The sequence below is a fragment of the Xenopus tropicalis genome, chromosome 3, assembly GCF_000004195.4.
Source record: "Xenopus tropicalis strain Nigerian chromosome 3, UCB_Xtro_10.0, whole genome shotgun sequence".
Lineage (NCBI taxonomy): Eukaryota > Metazoa > Chordata > Amphibia > Anura > Pipidae > Xenopus > Xenopus tropicalis.
Window position 1 is genome coordinate 33,852,200 of NC_030679.2, and position 24,428 is coordinate 33,876,627.

The 24,428-nt window shown below is 37.0% G+C and overlaps 1 protein-coding gene across 2 annotated transcripts in view; it reads right to left on the minus strand.

Moving 5' to 3' along the window:
* Positions 1-24,428, minus strand: part of tenm2 (teneurin transmembrane protein 2) — a 712,086-nt gene that overhangs the window by 99,120 nt on the left and 588,538 nt on the right. For both annotated transcript variants that reach the window (XM_031898791.1, XM_012959675.3), the window contains exon 13: positions 5,403-5,549. In XM_031898791.1, coding sequence (XP_031754651.1) covers positions 5,403-5,549 — 147 coding nt within the window. The remainder of the gene's footprint in view (positions 1-5,402; positions 5,550-24,428) is intronic.

A 24,428-nucleotide genomic window follows, 5' to 3' on the forward strand; every position in this document is an offset into this window, starting at 1 on the left:
CTTGGGGAGCTCACCTCTGGGATTGAATGAAGTTTGATTCCCTCTTTTGGAGACCAGGGATCAGTCAAATGCTTTAGTTCTGCACCATATATGTTATGGACAGAGAGGCAGTTTCTTCTTTATAAAAATGTTCCTTGGAGAGATTAAACATTGGATGCATTTTCTACATTTTCAATACTGCTTGCCTGCTGTTAATAATGGTTTATATATGTCAAGCTTCTTTTATTTGAAATAGATGTGTCAGTATGGGAAAATGAATAATGGAGGCACTGCTTTAGAATGCATTCATCATTCTTATTTAAAATGTAATACTACTTGACCTCTGCTAAAAATTAGAGGACTCAAAAAGATTAATTTGGCACAATCCTACTTTATAAAGTTAAAATAGTTGCATGGAGAGACTAGAAACAGTACAACGTTTTGAATCCCATCCTCCAATAAAAAAATGAGAGTACACTAAAATCTATTGCCTGTACTATGATATCAGTGGGACACCATAATGATACGTTCAAATATCTTCATCTCAGTCCCAACAAAATTCAGTTTCTGGGGATGTCAGTTTATATCAAAAAGGATCCAATACAGGTTCTTCTGATAATCAGATGGAGAAAAACCAAAATACCAGCGGAATGTGTAGAGATATCTGATAAAGTTGCCACCCTAATTAAGTAGGTTTTTTTTTAAGCTTAGTTGTTTAACGTTCTGGCCCCCATAATAACCAGACTAAAGATACAATATGTAAAACATGGTCAGCCAGCCAACAAGCCATTTAACTTCCCTGGTCTAAACATTATCTAGACCAGGGAAGTGTTTAGTGACAGCCTCACTCTAGGTTCCAGGGGAATTTAGGAGAACAAATAAGCATTCTCTTCAAATCTCACCCTGAATAACTTCTGTGCTGGGGCCTAGCTATAGCACTGAGCTCCAAAGGAGCTTCAGTCAGAACCTAATGGCTAAATAAACCTGGTTATGTAACAGATACAACTTTTGGGTAATGGCATATAGGGAAACTAGTCGCATTGTATAGCACTAGCCAGATTCTTTTCACACAAAAATACTGGGCTGCTTCAGATCTTGCCACTTTACTATTGCTTGGATTAGATGCCCAGACACACAAAACTTGTGCCAATCAGCACAAAAAGTGCACAGTATTCACACCTGATTTATAAAAGATATTGCTTGTAGGGATCCCTTGGGATGTTGCCCTGACAAAGGCAACTGACTTACATCATGAATCACACACTAATTTAGTTATGGTCAGTTAAGCTTTAGTTCTCCTTTAAAAGCCTCCAAGTTGGAGAATTAGAAGATATTGCTGTTGAATAGCTTTATCTGCATGTAGTGCAACAATAACCAATATAATGAACGTTTTGTTTTTTTTCAAAAATACAACTATACTAGAGCATTCTATTTGCTGTCATTTGATAGTATTACTAAAACGCTCTTATTATACATTACAAAGAACTCTTACTCTCCTGTGTGAATTATATTGTATCATAACAGTAGCTTGATTCCCATAAAGAAGAAATATGAGAACACCTGAATATCAATTTTCAACGCAGCGCGGAAATAATTTCTGTGTGAATTATTTCAGGATGTACTTTGAATGGCTGAACTGTCATATGCGGTAGTTATTTTAATTCAAAATTAAAAAAAAAAGATATTCGAAATAATTTATTTACATAGCACAAGGAAGTTGCTTTAAAATGTGCTTTAAAATATTGTTGAAACAAACTGTGCACTTAAATTCAAAGACAAGGAAGATGGCCTTGCAAGGGCTTGCAATTGTTGGATACTTGAAGGATGTTGGGAAGTGCAGCTGTACTGGTGGTGGTGCAGCAGGGCATTAAATTGCACAATTCCCTAGTAATCCTACAGAATATTGTTCATTTAGTCCCTACATTAAACAGCTCATTTAATGTATCTAATAGAAATTATTAACAATTAGCGCTCACAGCCGCTCTATATTGTGCAATATCTTTTCCATTTTTTCCCACAATGCAGTGGTTTTCCAGGAATTGCAATATAATGGCAAGTGTCCACTAACTAACCTGCACCAGATTTTGCACACAGTTTACCAATGTGCTTAACATCTACTTTAGTACACTGCACAAAAATTGCAACAGAAGTTCTTCTTTGTGTCTATGCACAATGACCATTAGTGATGGGCGAAACGTTTTGCCAGGCATGGATTTGCGCGAATTTCTGCGTTTCGCCACTGGTGGATTGTTTCGCGAAATGGATGAAAAAATTTGCCGCAGAAAAATTCGGCGCACATCCAAAAATATAGTCGCAGGCGTCAAAAGAATAGTCGCGGGAGACAATTTTTTCCGCTCTACATTTTCGCTGTTTATTGGTGAATTTATTGGCGAAGTGAAACGGGACAGATTTGCTCATCACTAATGGGGTATAGTTTTCCTTTAACTAAAGAAGCAATGCCTTTAAACATTCTATGAAGAAACTATCAGTTAACCCATTGAAGCAACTTGCAAACAGACAGATACTTCTCTTCATAATAAAAATGTACATTATATCACAACTTTGATTTGAGTTTAAATTCAGTCATTCTAAATTCAGTCTATTCATAAGAATTCAATTCAATTATATACTACAAGATACACTTTTCACAGCAGGCAACCACTTGGATCCAATATGCACATTTAGCGGAAAGCTGTTTTTTAAGTTAAAAAAAAAGCCTTGTGGTAGCCATTGCCACAATCCTAAGGGTCAGTGCATTAAGTAGCAAAAATGATCTTCATTAGCCTAATAGTAGGGTCACTAAGAACGATGTTTTATGTTGCATACTGGTACTGGTAGCTTGCTATAAGGAACAAGTACACACAGATACAGTTTGTTCCTTTGTTTGTTCATTGACAAATATAATATGTATTTGTAGGTAAGAGATGGTATCACGTTGCTGCCTGAGTGAAACAATATTTTATGGACTCAATTTCCCGCTATGCTTTACTAAGAAATGCTCTGCAGTGTGGCTAACACCATAGGAAATGTGTCTTCCTCTTCCCAATCAATACGCTGTGGGGAACTCCTTCTCAGAAATGTCCCTAAAATAACTTCCTAATAACAGGAACATCATATACAAACCTTGCTTGGATGCTAATTGCAGCTCAAATGGAAACACAAGGAGGCTCATTTACTAACCATCGACTTTTAATTTTAAACTCGATTCAAATTATTTTTTAAAAAGTTGCAGAGAAAAAATGCTGCTGAGATTAACTATTTACTATTACTGACAATTCGCCAAATTAAGCTTGCCGAGTTCATGTAGCAGAGGCAGAGGTCCCTTCCCTTTCCTTGAAGTTCTTTCTTTTGTATTGAAACTTTAGAGATTTCACTGGGTTTTGTCTGAAATTTGGGACTTTTCCGAATTCTCTCATTTTGATAAAGTCAAGATTTTAGCATCAACAATTTAAAAAAGTTGAGTTTTTACTACTTTTCTCGGAGTAACATTTCCTTTCAACTTTTTTTTTGTAAATATCAGACATTCGGGAAAACAAATTTAGTCAATAAATTAATAATTTTTTTTAAAAAAGAGAGAGAAATGATGGAGTATATTTGGCCCCTAATGTCACAAATGCAAGGTAGTCTTGCCTTTGTACAACACACTCAAGTACATAATGTTTATACAGGGAAGTAGTTATTTGTCACTCTTTGAGGAGAAGCACAAAGCCGTAGGCTTCTCAAAGGGGACATTCACATGGAATAGATATTAAGGCAAAACTAATGTACAAAAGGCACACCCTGTTCTATGTCTGTTCTATTTTATGTGAAATGTTTTTGAAAACTTGACTTTATTAGTCTATAGCGGCTGTACAAGCAGTAGGTTGTTAAAGGGGTAGTTCACCTTCAAGTTAACTTTTAGTATGTTTTAGAATGACCAGTTCATAGAAATTTTCATTTTTTCAATCATTTTTTCATTTTTTTAACATTTCTTAATTATTTGCTGTTCTCTTCTGGCTTTTTCAAAAGGGGGTCACTGACCCCAGCAGCCAAAAAAACTATTGCTGTGTGAAGCTACAATTTCATTGTTATACAGGTATCGGACCCCTTATCTGGAAACCCGTTATCCAGAAAGCTCCGAATTACGGAAAGCCTGTCTCCCATAGACTCCATTTTAATCAAATAATTCAGAATTTTAAAACTGATTTCCTTTTTCTATGTAGAAATAAAACAGAACCTTGTAATTGATCCCAACTAAGATATAATTAATCCTTATTGGATGCAAAACAATCCTATTGGGTTTAATTCATGTTTTATTTATTTTTTAGTATACTTAAGGTACTGAAATCCAAATTACGGAAAGACCCCTTATCCGGAATACCCTTGGTCCCGAGCATTCTGGATAATGGGTCCTATACCTGTAGTTACTTTTTATTACTAATCATTCTATTCAGACCTGCTCCTATTCCAGTTTTCTCATTTAAAGCACTGTCTGGTTGCTAGGGTAATTTGGATCCTAGCAGCCATATAGCTGCTTAAATTCCACACTGAAACTGATGAGTTGCTGAATATAAAGTTAAATAATCAAAAACGTTAATTTTAGGTTAAAAAACACTTTAATATGATTAGTAAGAATATAGAGGGAAACAGAGAATTCCATCATGCCTCCATGTATTTCAATATACAGTATCTATTACTCTGTCTACCAGCTCCTACCTTGGGTTGACCTGGGCTGCTCCCCCAATAATAAGATGTTTATATTGTTGCATGACAATACATACTACAGCATGACCAAAACATTAAGACATAAATATACGTATGATAAACACCACGCACAACAGGCCACCTTTTCTATAATATATTAAGTCCCAAGTAATTCTAGTGTGTAATTAGATTTTTGTATTGGTGCTATGTACCCCATGACTGTATTTATATTAAGGCCATTACAGACACTCTATACCCTGCACCGTCATGCACATTATATTGTACTTTATATCTAATAAAGGTTTCAATGTTAAAAGAAAAACAACTATGATAGATGCTGGATGCTTTTGTTCAGCAGCAGCTGGAGGGACTCTGGCTCAACTTGCCTGTATATAATCATCCTTTTCCTATTCTGCATTGCACAGATACCCAGTGTTGTCCTGTTTTCCAAAGCAATTTAGGATTTGAAGACATGCTAAGAAAGAGATAATCCGCCAGCTAATTTATTTCAAACTATGTTTAGTTGCTATGGTCAGCAAAATATTTACAGTTTTTTCTGCACTCAGACAGTTAACCACATTTATTTATCACTGTTGTATCTTTATTTGACACGTTATCACTCTCATTTTTTACATTTTATTTTAAATCAAACAGAATTTTGTCCGTAAATCAGTCCAAACTAAAGTGCACATATAACCTTGTGTTCTTTAGGGATTTAGAAATGGAAGACTTTTGCTCACCTCCCTCATTATCCTTGTTATCAGCACAAGAAGTTTCCATGGCAACATTGCATCCAGACCCTCTCCAGCCAGTCTGGCAGATACACTGCCAGCTGTTCTGACCGAGTGTGCATCTCCCATTGCCATTGCACAGATCAGGGCAGCCATCTGGTTGAAGAAAAGGAAGGAGATAAGTATAAAAGATAGCGATCTGGATGGGATGACTGTGGTCTGCGTAGATGATAAAATGAAACCATGCCTGAAAATTGATCATCCATCAGCAAACGCCATGCTCGCTGGTTGGATCTTAAATCAAGTCTAGGCCATATCTGTTGTAACAATGCCATGAACCCAATATATACAGTAGTACTCTGCTTAGATTTAAATAGTTAATATAGATCCTATGTATTCAAATTCCTTAATGATTCCACAAGAAAAGCCTCCATCATAGACATTCACTTAACAATATACTGTATATGTTTTCACTTGGAAATATGGAATTAGCATTTTTTAATGTGATAACTGAGTGGGCAAATTTGCACAGCCTGGCAAGAACAGAAAGCAGACGGATTTCTAAGGCTGCAAGGTGATGCTGTTGCTTTAACACCTTAGAGGATATTTCTATTTTTGCAGACACTGGAACCTTCTGGCTTTTTATGTGTAATGTCACATGTATTTGTAGCATCGTAGGAGCCGGGCTAGATAATTATAAATAATTATAATGATGCTATGCTGGTGCCTGCAGTTTGCAGATAGAGACAAATGAGTGTATGGTGCTGTGCAGTAAAAATGTGAATATTGCATAAAATTATGAGGATGCTTTGTACCAATAAATATGCTACCAAAACATGAAACAGAAGAATGCTACAGGAGAACAAATCTGCTTACATAGGACAAAATTGTACAGCATAGGGTTCAAAAGGCCATCTTAATTTGGGGCAGAAGATTTATAGTTACAAGTAATTATGGATGGTCTAATTTACCAGTTCCTCATTACTATGCTAACATCACTAAATCATACTGCTACCTTATGTATAATTTAGGTGGACTACCAACATTCACCATTTCACATTTCATATTTTGGTCAGTAAATACTAAAAAAGCATAGCTACTGGATAACATAAATAGGTTTATGCATTTAAGATTAAATGTTTAGTGAAACTTATTGCCAAAGCAACTCTTGTTTGTAAAAAAAACCAAACACACACCACAAAATATAATAGTTTTCCGTATAAAAAATACTTTTTTATTTGTAAAATTCGGACCTGTGCATGGGTTTAAAATGGACAAGTGCACGGTTGGACTGTCCTACCAGCGAACCCTGCAGCTCTCTACTTGCCATTAGTCTTATCAGCCTGCGGCACCACAGGTTGAGGGGTATTGTCCAGGGTGTTTAGCGGTGGAATTGGCAGGGCATAATTATCATCACTGAGCACCAGAGCCACCCTTGAGATCAGGTTCTCTGGTGGGCCCTAAGTAGTCCATTCTGACATTGGATAAGTGGGATCATTATGGAAGGGACATATAATATTATGTATATGTAAAAGAGTGTAGGGAGCCTAAAAGGTGCCATTATAATGTACGCTCTTGTGAGCGCATCCCTTTATCTGTTAATGTCCGTTTATTATAAATATGTCTGTAATGTAAAGTACTGCCTATCTTGTCTTCACTATATGTGATGAAGATGAGGGTGCCCATTAGTACCCAGCTCCCCATTCCTGACTAAATTTTTCATCTTCCAAATGTACATGTGTGTACATCTATTCTGCATACAATCTACTGTGAACTAAAACACTTCCAAATCAAATGCCAACAATGCCCACTTAAGAATTTAGAGTCAGGGGTTATGAGGGGTTTGAGGAATGATACAAAGCAACACGTAAAGGTGGCCACACACATGGCGATCTGTGATCTTCGTCAGACCCGCCACTAACCTTCAGGGCTGAAATAGCAGATAAGGAGGTAGAAACAATAGGATTTCTACCTCCTTCTGCCGATTTAGCCGTGACGGCAGATTTTGCTCAGGCGCCTTCTATGGCACCCAATCAAAATCTTTTGACTTGGCCGATCAGCGAGTCGACCAATATCAGCAGCCTCCTGCGATACCGGTCGACTCGCCGACTTGCCATACACGCACCGAATATTGTACGATATTATCGGTGCGTGTATGGCCAGCTTAAGTATACAATGCAAGCTACCTGTAATCTTTGTGTTGGCACTTTCATCAATCATTTACATCAACAATAGCTGCAAGTTGGACATTTTCTCCCAATGGCTAAGCACAGATGTTTTTAGCTTGGTATCCTACATGAACCAATAAAAATGCACTACTAAAGCAGCATCAGTCACTGAGTACGGAGTTCAGTTGGCAAAATACAGTAGTTAACACTAGGCAGAAAAGGCAAGTTTACTAGACTGACAACACTACAGTTAAGGCAAAAACTATAAAAAGTAATCTCCGCAACAAAGAAACTTGAAATGCTTCTGGAATCCCATTAAGCTCACACAGGAAAAGTTCTTGTACTTGTAAGCTGGAGCTGATTATAGCTGATTGTATTGTTATTATAATAAGTAAGATTTTCTGCAAAGCTGATGAAGGATTTGAGAAACCTACTTCTCAGGCTAATTCTGAATCTGAATCTTTTTCACACAATTATGAAGATTCTAGAAGGACTAAATTCTGTGGAATTTTTGATAGCGTGCTTTACTTACTAATAACATCTGATGATAAATGTTTCACTATTTGAAATAGTTTTGGGGAACTGTAGGTAACTGTGCGCATTTGTCGTGGTCCACCTGTCACATCTACTTGTACTTTAGGTATGTTTTTCATAAATTACTATGGGAAGTAGTGACAATAAAGTCGACAATAAAGAGATGGGTTTTGGCTACTACAATCCCCTTTGTGACACTGACCTACAGTTAAATGGTGAGATTCTATAAACATATGCTGATGCTGTATGGTAGCAAACATAATGAGACCTTATAGTTGGATATTACAATCTCCACACAACTTGTAGTACAGATGATGGCAACATCTCATTAATAGTGATGAGCAAAATGTTTCGGCAGGCATGGATTCGCGGCGAATTTCCGCGTTTCGCCATTGGCGGATTGTTTCACGAAACGGATGAAAAAATTTGCCACGTGTCCTAAAATTGTCGCCCGCGACAAAAGTATAGCCGCGGGCGACAAAAGATTCACTAGTGATGAGCGAATCTGTCCCGTTTCGCTTCGCTGAGAAATAAGTGAATCTTTCAAAAGATTCGCGAAACGCTGAAAAATTCACGAAACGGTGAAAATGTTGCGCGTCAAAAAAAAATTGTCGCGCTCTGCTATTGTTTTGTCGCCGGGGGCTATTCTTTTGTCGCGCAGCGAATTTTTCCGTGGCAAAGTTTTTCATTCGTTTCGCGAAACAATCCACTAATGACGAAACGCGGAAATTCGCCACAAATCCATGCCTGGCAAAACATTTTGCCCATCACTACTCATCACTACTCATTAACTCTAAAGCAGGGGTCCCCAACCTTTCTTACTTGTGAGCCACAGTCAAATGTAAAAAGAGCAACACAAGCAGCATATAAGTTCATGGAGGTGCCAAATAAGGGCTAAGATTGGCTATTAGGCAGCCTCTATGCACACTATCAGCTTACAGGGGGCTTTATTTGGTAGTAAATCTTGTTTTTATTTAACCAAAACTTGCCCCCAAGTCAGGAATTCAAAAATAACTACCTGGTCTGGGGGCACTGAGAGCAACATCCAAGGGGTTGGGGAGCAACATGTTGCCCCTGAGCCACTGGTTGGGGATCACTGCTCTAGAGGGAGACAATGTTACTACTGAAATATATCCTTACATTTGTCACTCTATTAATATGTTTATATTCATATTTTTAACTGCTGGTTACTAAACATTACCATTAGAACTTAACAACAAAATTAAAGTCATATCCTTAAATTGCTGCCGGTCAGCTTAAGCCTGTGAACATGCTAAAGTTTGAGAGATTTCGATTTTCTTCCCCTAGTGCTGAATTATTACGGTAACTTAGTTGAACTTTTTTTAAGAATATGATGGTGATGGTTTATCTAAAATCTGAAAGATCAAGAAAAAAAAGGTAGGAAAAATGCAAATATTGCAAATAATATTTTTACAGACTAGATTCAAGATGTACAGTTATTTTCTTTCTGAAGTATTAGATTTTTGCTTTACCTGGGGATGAACGCACCTCATACATAATTTACACAGAGAACTTCAAGTGGAATAGAGGAAGAGGGAACGCAGAATATGAAGGGTAGGTGAGAAGAAAACAGGATTCCAGGTCAGATATGGGTTTGCAATTTAATGAAAAAGTTCAGCAAAGCTATACGATGTAGTTGAAATGCTTTATTCCTCTTCTGTTAGAATTATTTTTCTGTTTCTAAACTTCTGCCTTCTTATATGTGTAAATAATCCCTGTTAATCTCTGCTTAGTGTGTTCAGCTGCAACATCGATCATCGGCCACAGTGGTGCAGCAGTAATTCATCTACAACACACATTTCTGCACTGGGTTTTCACATTGTTTTTTCATATACTCACACAATTCCAGCACAAGCATGCCAATGCCATTCATTTTAATGCTGTGCAAACATCTAGTAGATATCTTCGTGTACTTTTTCCCCCTATAAAGAAATCCACAAACTGTCCAATATCCACAATACATGGCTATTTGGCTTGACAGCCGGCCACACATGTTCCATAAATTCCCCCAAAATATCAGTTTAAGTGATAGGAAACCCACCTAGCAAATGCTTCTTAAATTTAGAACAGCTCCATTAGCTAAAGAGTCAGCTTTCCCCTTTGTGTAAAAAAGTGTTTAAGTCAAATTCAGTTCATTGGAACCTCTTAGAGAAAAAATGAAGATATATGTAAACAGTCTTAAGGCTTTAGTAAAGCCTGCGTTTGGATTGAGGGACATTGTAAAGTTTTGCCAGCTCGGGTAAAGCTAGATCCTATACATTTGGAGGAGAACATAGTTATGGTTATTTAGTAAGGAGCACAGAGCTCCACTAAGAAGTGTGTGAGGGGTTTGTACCAAAGTGTTAGTACCCCCAATTTAGGAAACTTTTAGACTGAGGGTACATTTCCAGCAGTCTTCATGAGACTGTGCCCTGTAACTGCTGGTCTGTTTGCACCAGTAAAGGAACCATAGCAATAAATCAACACATAGATCTGTTTAGCCTAAAGATTACTGCAGGTGGCACATTGAAAGTTAATCTGATTGGTTGCTTTGGGTAACTTCAATGGAGCACAATTGTAAATTGTATTAATTGTGTCCAACTTAAAGGTTACAATGGAAAAGTCATCATACATTGCTAGAGGGTGAGGAGGCTACCAACTGTTGGCTTCAGATCGGCGAGATATACAGTATACTTAGTAAAAAAAAGCAGTTGGTCTATTTTTGGGGTGGCTGAGCCTTCCTAAATGCAGTGGTACACGGGGAGATTAGTCGCCCTACGACAAATCTTTGTCACGGGCGACTAATCTCCCCACAATGCCATCCCACCGGCTAGAATGTAAATCCCCGGTGGGATGGCATACGCGTCGCTGAGATGTCCTGCAGTCGCCTGAAGTCTCAAGACAACTAGGGACATCTTATAATACAAAGCTGAAACAACATTGTCACCAGATAACCAGGCCCCTGACCGTTGCATGCTGTAGCACACATGAAATTCCCCGCACAAATGCAACTTTGGTACTGACAACTAATGCTTGCCAACAGGCCAGGGGCGACACCTCCAATCACTCCATTATAAATTCAGCCCTGACTCTCTTATATGATTCCAATTTTTCTTCATTTGTGTAGGCTGTTATGATTTGGCATTATATTCCCATTTAAATTTAAAAAATATTTATATGTTTTTCCCATTCCTGTTACTGGTGCATCAGATTATATTGTTGGCTTCTTAGTCAAGAAACTTGCATGCAGATATTAGAAAATGTTGATTTTCAGATATGGTTTAGTGCAAAAATACATAGCAACAACCAATCTAATTGAAATATTACTTTGAAAGGTTTACTTTTTCATTAGGTGTTTTCGTTAACTTGGCAACTGCTGTATATGTAATTAATTAATTTTGAAGTATTTATCTGCTTCTGCGATGTTGATTTGCGTGTGATGTTAAAATGATGGGAAAGAAGATACATTTAATGTGGAGGTGGCAGCTCTAATTACAGCCCATAGATACACTCTCATAATTATTACCCATGGACACATGTACTCTCAGTTTCAATGATTTTAAATATTTGTAAATGAAATTGCAACGCAATTGAAAGCTGTTTTTGTGTGTCCTTTGCCATTCCCTTTTCATTTTGACAAATTATAGAACTAATCCCCTCAAATGTAATAAAAGACACAAAGTTTGTCCATGTGTAGTAACCCATAGCGACCAATAAGATGCTTGCTTAAGAACACAGTAAATTCTACTAGTGATGAGTGAATCTAGCCCATATCGTTCCTCCGAAAAATACGAAAACTCTGCGGACTGCCGAAAATTGCGTGCAGTAATTTCTACTAGTGATGAGCGAATCTGGGGCGGTTTGCTTTTCTGAAAAATTTTCTTTGAAAAGATTTGCAAAACAGCAAAAATGTCACATGCAAAAAAAAAATAGTTGCACGTGCCATTTTTGTTGACACGCGCGACAATTTTTTGACGCGTGCGACAATTCTTTTGGCGTGCATCATTTTTTTTACGCGTGCAACAATTTTTTGCCGTGCGTCAACAAAAAATAATGCATGTCAAAAAAAGACATGCATCATATTTTTTGCCTGTGCGTCATTGTTTTTATGTGGTCGACATAAAAACCACCAATGGCGAAACATGGAAATTCGTCACAAATCCATGCCTGGTGAATTATTTCGCCCGTCACTAAATTCTACCTGCTGATTGGTTTACACCATTGGTGCACATAAACAAACCAAGGGCACACATACATGTTAGGTCACATCAGCCAATCAACGGACAAGGTGATCTCTGAGGGAGCATACAGACCATCACAAAATGGTGGCTCAAGGAACAATACGAAAAGGGAAATATTTACTAATATATATCCCAGCTTGGTAAGATTCTTTCATAGGACACTTAATATGATATAAATTATCTGTTGGTTAAGTATTCATTCTGGAGATATAGTTTTCTTGGAGACAATGGCTCAGTCAGGGTAACAATTGGGGAGAACAACAATTAGTTCTCCTGGATACACCTGAAAGCCCAGCTCAAAGGAATGCTGTTCTAGATATTCTTGATCTGAATGTTTGATATATTGATATTTTTCTATTTTTGTGCAAATTCCATAAGCTAAAGGTGATACTCACAAAAGGCTGGACCTTCAAAAGGGGTCCTGGCCAAAAAAACAGACTTTGAAGTGTGGCCTGAGCTAAAAAGGTTGACAGTCACTACAATACAGCTTTGTAGTCTTAATATGGAATGAGGTTATGGTATTGGCTAAATTCACAGTCACCATATTATGCAGGGTTTTATTTGGCTGCCCTCTATATAATCTGTGGTTACTTTGCCGACTTCTGTATATAACAACATTCCCCCAAGGGGGGGAACAGCAATGTAGGAAAGGAGGGAAAATTATTTCTTGCTCCAGTATTTTTACAGACTGTCTGCTGAATCAGCTTTGTAGTAGGAGTTTAAACACCTACACTTTTGAGTTAATTTGGGTTGAAAGAAGACAACTGTCCATCATGTTCAACACTTTCTGAGTGATCCCACATTAGGAAAGAAAAATGGTGCCCTTGCATTCTCTCACTTGCTTGATTTATGTATCTGAAAGAGCTGCCTTTGGCCTATGTATGGGTTAACATTTGTATACTGTAAAAAAATACTGCTTTCTAAGACGTGTTTGGTCCATGTGACATGAACATTAAATATTGAAACTCATTTCATCCAACTTATTATATCTTACAACGTAGTTAGTAATCCTTGATATGCTGCAAATGACTCATTGGCTGCTATGGCAACCGAATGCTTTGATCATTTGAAATGTTTGTTTTATGCAATGTTATTATCTACGCCAGGTTGAATCATTTTTTAGAATTACCTTTTAAATATGGATACATAGGAAAGGCCTGATGGAACCCTGAGGCAGATTATATTTTTTTTTAGTGTCTCATTAATCTGAAGCAGAAGTGTATAGGAGACAGCATTACTTAGCAGAACTGGGATATTCATGTCCATTTCTACATGACTAATACAGTACTATTTAAATTTTTAATTTGATATTCCTTATCAGCAAGGCATCCAATCATCTACAACTGCAGCAGGCAGCAAAACTAACAGTAAACCTACTTGATAATGGAGACAATTCAAATGAATAATTTTTGCCCTTGATCCCCCTCCTGCATGCCACTGTCCAGGTCGTGGCACCCTTTAAACAACTTTAAAATCAGTTTTCTGGCCAGAAATGGCTTTTCTAGGTTTTAAAGTTCGCCTTCCCATTGAAGTCTATGGGGTTCGCAAAGTTCGCGAATATTCGCGAGTTTTGGCGAAAGTCCGCGAACGGGTTCGCGAACATTTTTGGCGATGTTCGCTACATCCCTATTTACCTGCTGCCTGCTCAGGCTAATTGTCGTTCATCTGACTGTCCAAGTTTTTCTTTATTACATCTCTTTGGTTAAACAAGTTCTTTTAAAGCAGTATATTTTACTTAGCACCTTGGAGAAATGAAGAGGTCCCAGGTTAACAGTTAGATTCACTGGAGGGGGGGGGGTGCCTACCAAATTGGCATCCCCCAAGAAAAAATGACATTCCTTGTCCTTTAAAAATATTCAGTAATACTACACAATGAAAGTGTTACTTGTGCTTTTTATATGTAGCTATATGATGAACACAAGCGTGATTGAATAAAGTTTCTCCACAAGCCAGCATTACCAGGACACTTTTATTTAACATTGGTACTGCAGATATGCAGCTAATGTGTGTGACAGCACACCCTTCCTTGCATAGGAAATATACCACGGCATGTACAAATGTGTATGATAGCTACACATAGTGTTATTTTATGCTCAAAAGCAGCTTGATTTGCAGAGGGTGGTACAAATCCCTGAGCATAAATTGTTGCCTGCAGTGGCAGTTTATAAATTGCTTCCCCATCCTGTAAATCTAGTTTTAAACATCTCAGGACAGTTATCCCCACAGGACAAGGGAGCTGACAGATTTTCTCAATAAGAGAGGTAAATGTACAGCAGATAGTTGCTCTTATATAAGGGCTGTAAACTTCAGAAGGGATTAGAAAATATCCCAAACATCCCTAGTTACAGCAATAAGCATCTTTTCCTTCCCATGCCCTATATTTCTGTCTTAAAGGACCAGTAACACATACACAAGAATTAGTCACTGGAGTGCACAGTGACTAGTTATCTTAGGACATCATCATTGAAAATGAAAGGTATTTTCAAATGAAAATATAATGTGCATATTAATTGACATTTTGGGGTAGTGCTGGGCTGTTCATTTTGTGCAGAAGGCTCAACACTCAGTGCCAGTCATTCGCAAACTCACTTCCCTCCTGCACCTCCACTGTGCAACTGTCCTAAATATGCAATACGTAATATACAATATGACATTTCAGAATCAGAGAGTCTCTAAAGAAGGAGCACTAAAATAATTAGGTTGAATGGTGAGAAATTGTGCATAGAAATAAAGGTTTTGGTTAGAGTTCGATCTTTCCACACTACAAATGCATTGTTTGTGTGAAACTATACGCTGATCTGAAACACTAAACTACACCAATGAGAGAAAGAACAATCTCTAGCTTGGATCCAATCAGCACTTAACATGAGCTGTGTTTCATAACCCAGTGGATAAGCATCATGTGAAAAAAAGGAAAGCTTTGAATCCCAGGGGCTCTTCTGGGACAGAACCCAAACCAGCCACCTGAAATAGGATGAGAAGGTAGGATTATCAGGATCACTAGGATAAGTAATTGGGGCTGCCAGATCAATAGTGTCAAGATCACCCTCTGAGCTGAAATTATCAGGTATTTATTTAAGTGATGCTTTACAGGCAGAATATACATCATTCACATCAGTACCTGCGCCAGTGGATATTACAATCTTAGGTCCCTATCATATAAACACACAGTAAGGTTCATTAAATAAGGATCCAATTCACCTGGTTGTATGTCTTTAAGAAGTAAAAGGAAACCAAAGTACCCAGAGGAAACCCACTTAGACACAGGAAGAACTCCATTTAGATCAGGAACCCCAACCTTTTATACCCGTGAGCCATATTCAAATGGAAAGTGTTGGGGAGCAACACAAGCATGGAAGACGTTTCTGGAGGTGCCAATGAGAGCTATTATTGGCTATTTGGTAGCCCCTATGTTGACCCCGGAAGGCTCTGTTTGGCAATTACATTGGGTTTTTATACAATCAAAACTTGCCTCCTAACAAGAAATCCCAAAATAACTACCTGCTTTGAGGCCACTGGGAGCAACATCCAAGGGGTTGGTTATCAACATGTTGCTCACGAGCCACTGGTTGGGGGTCACTGATTTAGATAGTACCCAAGCTGTAATCAAACTCAGCACCCCACCGCTGCAAGGCAGAAGGGCTACCCTGTTAGCCAATGTGCTGCCCAATTCTGTATGGAATGCTCTTGGCATCATGGCAGAAATGCAAGTGAAAACATGAAGTTTTCCCAGAATCCCTATTCAGTGTTTAAAATGCAATGCCCTCTCTCCTCCTCATCTTGCAAGTTCCATTTTTATAACTGATTTCTGTTCAGGCAGATAAAGAGCCAGAGCGAGCACAGAAAACAATATTTACAGCAGCTTTTAAAAATCAGCACTTTCAGGTCTCAATATTTAGATTTCTTTATAATGTTAATTTTATGCTGCAGAATATTTACATAAAGCCCTTTTCATATACAGCAGGAGCAAGTTCTAATAATCTATTAGAAAAATAATACAAATCCAGCCTGCATTTTTAGTTTATACAGCGGGCATCTTTTATAGCAGATAAGGCCATGAAGCAGTGTAGATTGCTGTGGGTATAGCAAGCCAGTATTCTGCTTCTACAGCTTTTCTGCTCGTCCATGATTAATGTTTTGAGCAAGGATGTAGCTCATACAGAGATCCAATGCTCTATAAAAAGAAATGGCATGATGCATCCTTGTTTGGGAATAGCTGACACTTATCGATAGCCTGGCTTGTTAATAATTCATAGAAAACCATTTGACTGTACAGTGGGGGCCCGGCTGAATTCATGGTTCTTTTCAAATCTTGCTGGATTCTTAATTACAGGAAACATGGCACTCTTCTGAGAATTCATTATTTCAGACACAAGGGTAGAATTTAAAATCCTGTAGGATCTAAAGACAACTACAATCCTCAATTTTAGCAGCTAGTCTCCCAGGAACATTACTTGTTATCTAATAACACAAAATATGACTGAAGAAAAAAGTGACCCACAGTGTCGTGAAGATGTTTCTTGCAAAAGAAAAACAAAATACCTGCTGCATATTTTAAGACTTTAAAAGCTGAAGCAGAGTTCTCTTTCAGGATTATGCAGCTTCCAGTACTGTGTCTCCTTGTTCCACAAAGGACTCTAGCATTGCCAAGGGCCCGTATAATGGGGCTATTTTAGCATTGATTTGCATATGTAAAACACTAGCAAATGCTTTTTCCTTAATGACTTATTAAGATTTTTTTCTAATTAGCAAGTTGAGATTTTTAGAAACTTAAAAAGCATTGAGTCAATTATTTCAATAGAATTCCCAAAATAGGAGTTAAACCCAGCATAATCCCCTAAGCATACATGGGCCCTAAATACCTATTTTGTAAATGTATTATAGAAAACACGGAAATATAAACATATAAACAAAGCATTCCTCCAGATCAAAAGGAGAGTTGAAATAGTTATATTTGTTACACACAAAAGGCCAGAGCAAATCCAAGATGAAGGCACAATGAGCTATGACTGTTCAGTTGGGTTGAGTTGGGTCCTACAAATGAATACAACTTAGAAAATGTAGTCTAGGACACCCTGATAAATAATGGTGGATAGCTAGCTTCTCGGTTGCACATACATACATACATACATACATACATAACATATGTAAGATGCCAGAAATGAAGTAAAGATAAGGAACATTACCACAACAGTGTGTGTTGCTGTATTGGTGTTCATGGGTAGGTGAGTAAAGTAGCTGAATGTGAGTTGATAATTAGAGATGTAGCGAACTGTTCGCCGGCGAACTAATTCGCACGAACATCGGGTGTTCGCAAGTCCGCAAATTCGCGAACTTTTCGTGATGTTCGCAATTTGGGTTCGCCGGCACCGAAAAAATCGCAAAACTTACGATAACGTTACGACTGCTCCGAAAAAGTCGCAAAACTTACGATAACGTTACGAATGCTCCGAAAAAGTTGCAAAACTTACGATAACGTTACGATTGCTCCGAAAAAGTCGCAAAACTTACGATAACGTTACGACTGCTCCGAAAAAGTCGCAAAACTTACGATAACGTTACGAATGCTCCGAAAAAGTCGCAAAACTTACGTTAACATTACAAATGCTCAGAAAAAGTCGCAAAACTTACGATAACGTTACGAATGCTCCGAAAAAGTCGCAAAACTTACGATAACTTTACGAAAGCGCCGGAAATTACGAAAAAGTCGCAAAATTACCGATCATTTCGAAAAACGGCGTGTGTCAATTTTTCAGAGAAGTTTTTGCCCTTGATCCCCCTCCTGCATGCCACTGTCCAGGTCGTGGCACCCTTTAAATAACTTTAAAATCAGTTTTCTGGCCAGAAATGGCTTTTCTAGGTTTTAAAGTTCGCCTTCCCATTGAAGTCTATGGGGTTCGCAAAGTTCGCGAATATTCGCAATTTTCGGCGGAAGTTCGCGAACAGGTTCGCGAACTTTTTTTTTTTGAGGTTCGCTACATCCCTATTGATAATCCATGACACAATTAAAATTTCATTCCTGTACATAAGAGGGCTTAATGGACACAACAAGTTACTTAGAAAATGAATGCAAGAATAATGCTCCCTATCCACATTATGGGGCTCATTTACTACCGTTCGTGGTTTTTAGCCATTACAATCATGGACTGTATTAGTTACATGAAAATGCAAAAAATGTGTAATTTATTAAGTGGAAAAAAGAGAAAACTATGGCATCTAACAGCTGTTGAGGTCATTTAGAATTAATGGGAGCTGACCAAGGCATATTGTAACAATTTGTATTTGTGGTTTTAGAGGCTTTCAGGGTTTTCTTGTTTGTAAGAACATGAAAATTCATACAAAAATTAAAAATGTGGGATTTCTAAACTCTAAAACTATGTTGATAAATGGGCCTCTATGTTTCCCTCCATACTCAAGCCAAAACCCATGGGCCAAGATCAGATCAGTCTCATGTAGCGGACTATTGGGGTAGAGAGCCACTCGATTAGTTACCTTGCCAAACAAGCATATCTATTAGTATATGCTACTAATAGCATATTTATTCCTATTTACACAGAAAGTAAAGTATGAACATAAAGGGCATGTTTTTTGCCTAAGATTTAAAGTAGTCATAAATGAATGAAAATTACCATTTAATTATCATAATAAAGAAAAATAGCAGTTTTTTAACACTTACCTAATGAGGTAAGTGTTAAAAAAACTGCTATTTTTCTTTAAAATGAAAACTAAGTTTTGCATAAATAAACATGTATTCGAGTTTGGCACATTTTCTCGTTTGTTCAAATCCAAAACAAAATAAAACAAAATTAGCAAACTCGATTTTTGAAAAATATGTCTCTAAGGGGAATTATACTCAATAAGCTATACTAATAAAGTATGGCACATGTTATCCAATAAGGATTAATTGAATCTTAGGATCAAGATATGTTAATTATTTAATTAAAATGCAGTCTAAGGGAGATGGCCTTCCTATAATTTAGAGCTTTCTCAATAACGGGTTTCTGGATAACAGAACCCTTCCTGTATTTGAAGGAATGCTGCAGTTCTAGATCTTCAGATTTCTATCATTTTTCCCTAGATAAATCCGCAATATAAAATCTTCATTTTTTTTTCTAAACTTCCAATACCTTTCATTTAATGAAAATCCTTCTGCAAACCACATTGCATAAAAAGCCAAATAAACAATAACAATAAGCTCTCACCGGCAGTGTAATCAATACTTTCTGTATCTGCATGACACGGTGCCTTACATTATTTACACCCTAATAGCAACCTAGGCCAGTGCATTGTGATATTAAAATAATACATTGCATAGATTTACACAATTTATTTGCATGCTTGCTTGTATATTTTCAGATTTTAATTGAATTATATTTTCAGAACTAATTTCTAAGGGTTTGGGAGTGTTTTATGCTGGTGCTTTTGCGAGCTATCCATGTATTATTTGAGCCACTTGGAAATAACTTGCAAAATCTAAAGGCCATTCATCCATGGGGTTATTATATATAACCATTTCCTAGACATACACATCCAAATATATTTTTCCAGTAAGTGTAGCAAAAGTTGAATTTATTAGAAGCTGCAAGTGGCAGAAGGCACATAAACTCTATAATGCTACACGCATAGCAGCGACCGTGGCAAATAATCTTTCAGGAATACTTTACGCTCAGTGGCTGAGACGTTTTTCATTTTTAAAATTAAAATGACTCGGTCTGTGCAATAAAGTAATCTCTTTCAATTAAGTTGTAAAAATCAAAATGCTTCCCTACGTTTTAAAATAAAGGCAGAACTGGAATGAAACAGGACTTAATTGATGATTGGAATTTAACTCAACAAGCTTCCTACCCTTGAAGGATTAAGGTATGAAGAGAGATGCAATAAGAAATCAAGCTATTATGAGCGCGCGTCTTCATTTAATTGAACAAGGTTTCATTTTGCCGAAAAAGAAGGCGCTAACATTTACGAGTAATTAATTTAAGTTTATGTTTACATTTCAGTGTTTCAGAATGCATAAAAACATAGCAGAAAGGACACATGATAATATTCCAGTTGCTGAGTGGGGCAACTAAAATGGAGTCTACAGCCTTTTTTTTTTTCTAAATGAAAGAAGCAAAAAAGAAAAGCTGAAAAGGAAAGGTATGATCAAAGGCTTTAACTTATAAGCCTTCTGGACGTGTTCGGTTCTGTATTAAATACAGCTACAACTGGAACTTAGGATTTCAAAGGCTTCAGAGCAGTTCATAGGTTGGATACATTTTGTTTAATAGGTACAGTATATTTTTTGAGGTTAGCTAAGGTAACTGACTTCAATACTTAAAAGCCTCTTGAAAAAATCATTTAAAAAATTGCAGTGTGCTTTCTAGTCTTCGGCTACGGCACACAAATATGCATGGCTGTTATAAATAAATCCCAATTAATGGTACGTTAGTTTTTCTCACCATACATTAAATATGATATGCATCTTTAGGAGAGAGGAACAGAGCCATGGGATTTGCCATGCAGCAGTCATTTTGATTACATTGGGACTGCATGATTAACTTGCGTTCCCAGGATTTCTGATTCATTATTCTAGTCCTTTGCTACATAATGTAAGCAAATGACTTAAGCTTGAAACAAAATGAGTCATCTAGACAGTTAGTGAATGTTGACTACTTTTCTTTGTTAGCACCTTGTTTGCGACTGATAGACTTAGACCTCAAAGGAGCAAAAACAAGTAGGTTTTATCAACCTTTCTGTATAAATCTGTGTTTTGCTATCCCTGAACTAACAATGTTTTCTCTGTTTGAGAGTGGTCTAGTTCACTTTTCTGTGTATATTGGATCTGTTATCCAGAAACCCATTATCCATAAAGATCCGTTATCTAGAAACCTGTTATGCAGAAAGATCCAAATTACAGGAAAGCCATCCCAGACTCCATTTGAATCAAATAATAAAAATTTCAAAAAATTATTTCCTTTTTCTCCGTAATCTCTCTGTAAAACAGTACCTTGTACTTGATCCCAATTAAGATATAATTAATCCTTATGGGAGGCAAAACAATCCTATTGGGGTTATTTAATGTTTAAAAGATTATTTAGTAAACAAAGTATGGGGATCCAAATTACAAAAAGTAATTCAAGGAAATTACGGAAAGAAAATCCAAGCATTCTGGATAACAGGTCCCGTACCTGTAGTAAGGTATGGTAAAATGGTGGCTCAAGAGAAAAGATGTAAAAGAACATTATTTACTGATAAGTATATATTTCAGTTCTGTAAGATTTTTTTAATAACCCTCCTAATATGATATAAACTATCTGTTGGTTAAGTATTTATTCCGGGGGTATAGTTTTCCTTCAATATGGCACTGCTGAGCTACATATTCTGTAAGGTCTCTATTCATTCTTGGTGCCTGGGCTTTTCTCTAAATTTAATTCATACATTTAGCTTTTGAGAGCTGTAGTGTGTTTGTGTGTTGTGCACTTATTTTCCTAAATAAAAATTTGCGCTGTTCAGATATAATGGTCTTCAAACTTAGCACTGTTCCTTTCCAAACAAGCTGGGCCATTTGGTGCTGAATAGGGTTAATGGGGGACACAATTCTTTAAAATCAACAGCCTTCACACATTTTATTTCTGCCTTGAAATATTTAGTTGCTTAGAACGATAAAAGCATCTAACAATAGTAACCGAAGCAGTTTGGAATACGTTCCCAGTGCTAGCAGAGGCAAATACTGCAGCCAGAAAGCACAAAATTGACATTTTCTTTTCATAGAGGTCTTATATACGCAAAAGAAATTGCTCTGTCTCGCAGTTGTCTCTTAAATGCAGTTGTACTGCTGGAAGAGGAATATGATCCCATATCTCTGTGAGAGGTGAGAATCATTCAACCCCTCTTTTCAGAGCGCCATGTATGCCATAACCCTAATAAATGCCACCCCCCAAAAAATGTATAGTCATTGTCTCTCAGATTGTTTTCTTTTAAAGAGGAGACAAATATAGAATAAGGTCAACACAGTACAGTTTGCTTAACTACATTCATATTTAGTTTGTTGCATGTAGAATAAATATAGAAGCCATTTCTCAAACTGAAAATAGCTAGGAGTTTACTTCCTAACCAGCATTATGCAACAATCTATTCTGTTCAATCTATAAGGATATAAGGATATGAGTACTTATTAAAGGAGAACTATACCCCCAAACATCGTAGGTCTCTATAAAAATATATTGCATAAACAAGCTCATATATAAAACCCTGCTTTAGCTAAATAAACAATTTTCATACTTTTTTAGCAGTATTTGCTATTCGGTAATCCTAAATAGAAAATTACAATTTTAAGAATTAAGGGCTGCTTCCCGGGATCATAGGATTCACAGTGCACACAAACAAGCCAAGGCATGCATACATGCTAGGCCCCATCAGCCAATGAATGGACAGAGTTCTGCCTTTTACTCCCACACTACTTCCTGTTACAGTTAGAGCTGCATTATTTCCTGTCAGGTGATCTCTGAGGAAGCACCCAGCCCATCACTAAATGGTGGCTCAAGGAAAAGGATATAAAAGGGCAATATGTAATGATATATATATTCTTTAATAGGTCACTTAACATAATATTAACTGTTGGTTAAGTATTTATTCTGTGGGTATAGTTTTCCTTTAATGCAACAATGAATTTATAATGAATTGGACTGATTTATTGTGGATTGAGTAAATGTTTGCGATTTTTGAAAGTGCATTTGATCAATATTTTTACTGAATCAATTATCTTATCTGCAGGGAAAAAAATACATTGCTCATGCCCTACTAAAGGATTTGATCCCTCAGAAAAGTCATTTGTCAAGGCTGGGTTTGAAGTAACCAATCTCAGGAAGGCTCAGGCAATGTTAAATATTGCACTTAAATGGATTGACTGAATAGCCCTATCAGCTTAAACATATTAACAGGCTTATTTGATCACATTGGTCTCAAATGGTTAAACATATCTCAGGATTTCCCATTTAGTAATGACTAAATCTGCCCCCTAGTGTTACTGAAAAATAACAGCAGTATTTTGAAAAAGGTTTTTGATTGGCACAAGTTTGACAACTTGCATAGGACATAATTCCACCTATTGCAGACATTTAACACAGCATGGAAATGACCCATTTGTTCTTAGTCTTAAAGGCATTCCTTGATATTAAAGACTCTTTGCACACTATTTACCAGAAAGCACTGCTTTACAAAATAGCTATAAAATATTAACAAATAGCCTTATAAAAACTATAATATAGCTTAAGTGCTCAATACATTTTGGCCATCTAAATAACAGTTGTTAAATTCTAAACTCACCCATGTAGCTTGTAGGAGCTGCTGGTGTTATATCTAGGGATGTTTACCCTTAAGTAATTTATTTATACCTTGTTACAGTCACCTAGAGTAATGTGTAAACGAACAGTCTGTTTTTAAATCTATGTCTTCTCGCAGTATGCATTTAGTTCATTTGCCACAACAGCTCTCCATGTAGGCCTATTTCATTGAATTTAAATGTATATATATTGCATAATGTGATACATTATAATTATTTGATTTTGATTGCATTGGTATGGTGCAAATTATCTATAATCACATCATTTAGTACAACAGTGACAAACACATATTACCACATAATGCTTCATATATTTAGAGCACACGAAAGAAATAAAATATTGAAGATCATTGCAATTCATCGGAAACCAAGGAAACAGCACAGATTAAGGACCTTGTCTTTCCTTCTACTGGGAATAGTAGAATGTAGCTTGGAAAGTCTGTTGCTGCAGCATGTTCCCATCATCTATTCAGTTGCTGCCTAATATAGCAAGTTAAAAAGACACTTCTGGGTTTAGACTAACGTACTCCTGGGAGGCAAAGGGACAACACAAACGTGTTCTGCTAGCACTCTATTTTCTGTTTCCTACTTGACCTGCCGTGACATTTTCAAACATAAATTGTTAGACTTCATGGTGAAAGGTAGAGAACAAGTCTGCAGCATCACAAAGAATCATTTGGGGGAGTTTTTCACCTTTCAGTTCCCACAGGAGGCATGTTCGAAACTCTAAAAATTGGCAAGAGAAAGAGAAAATCATCCCCAGAATAAATAG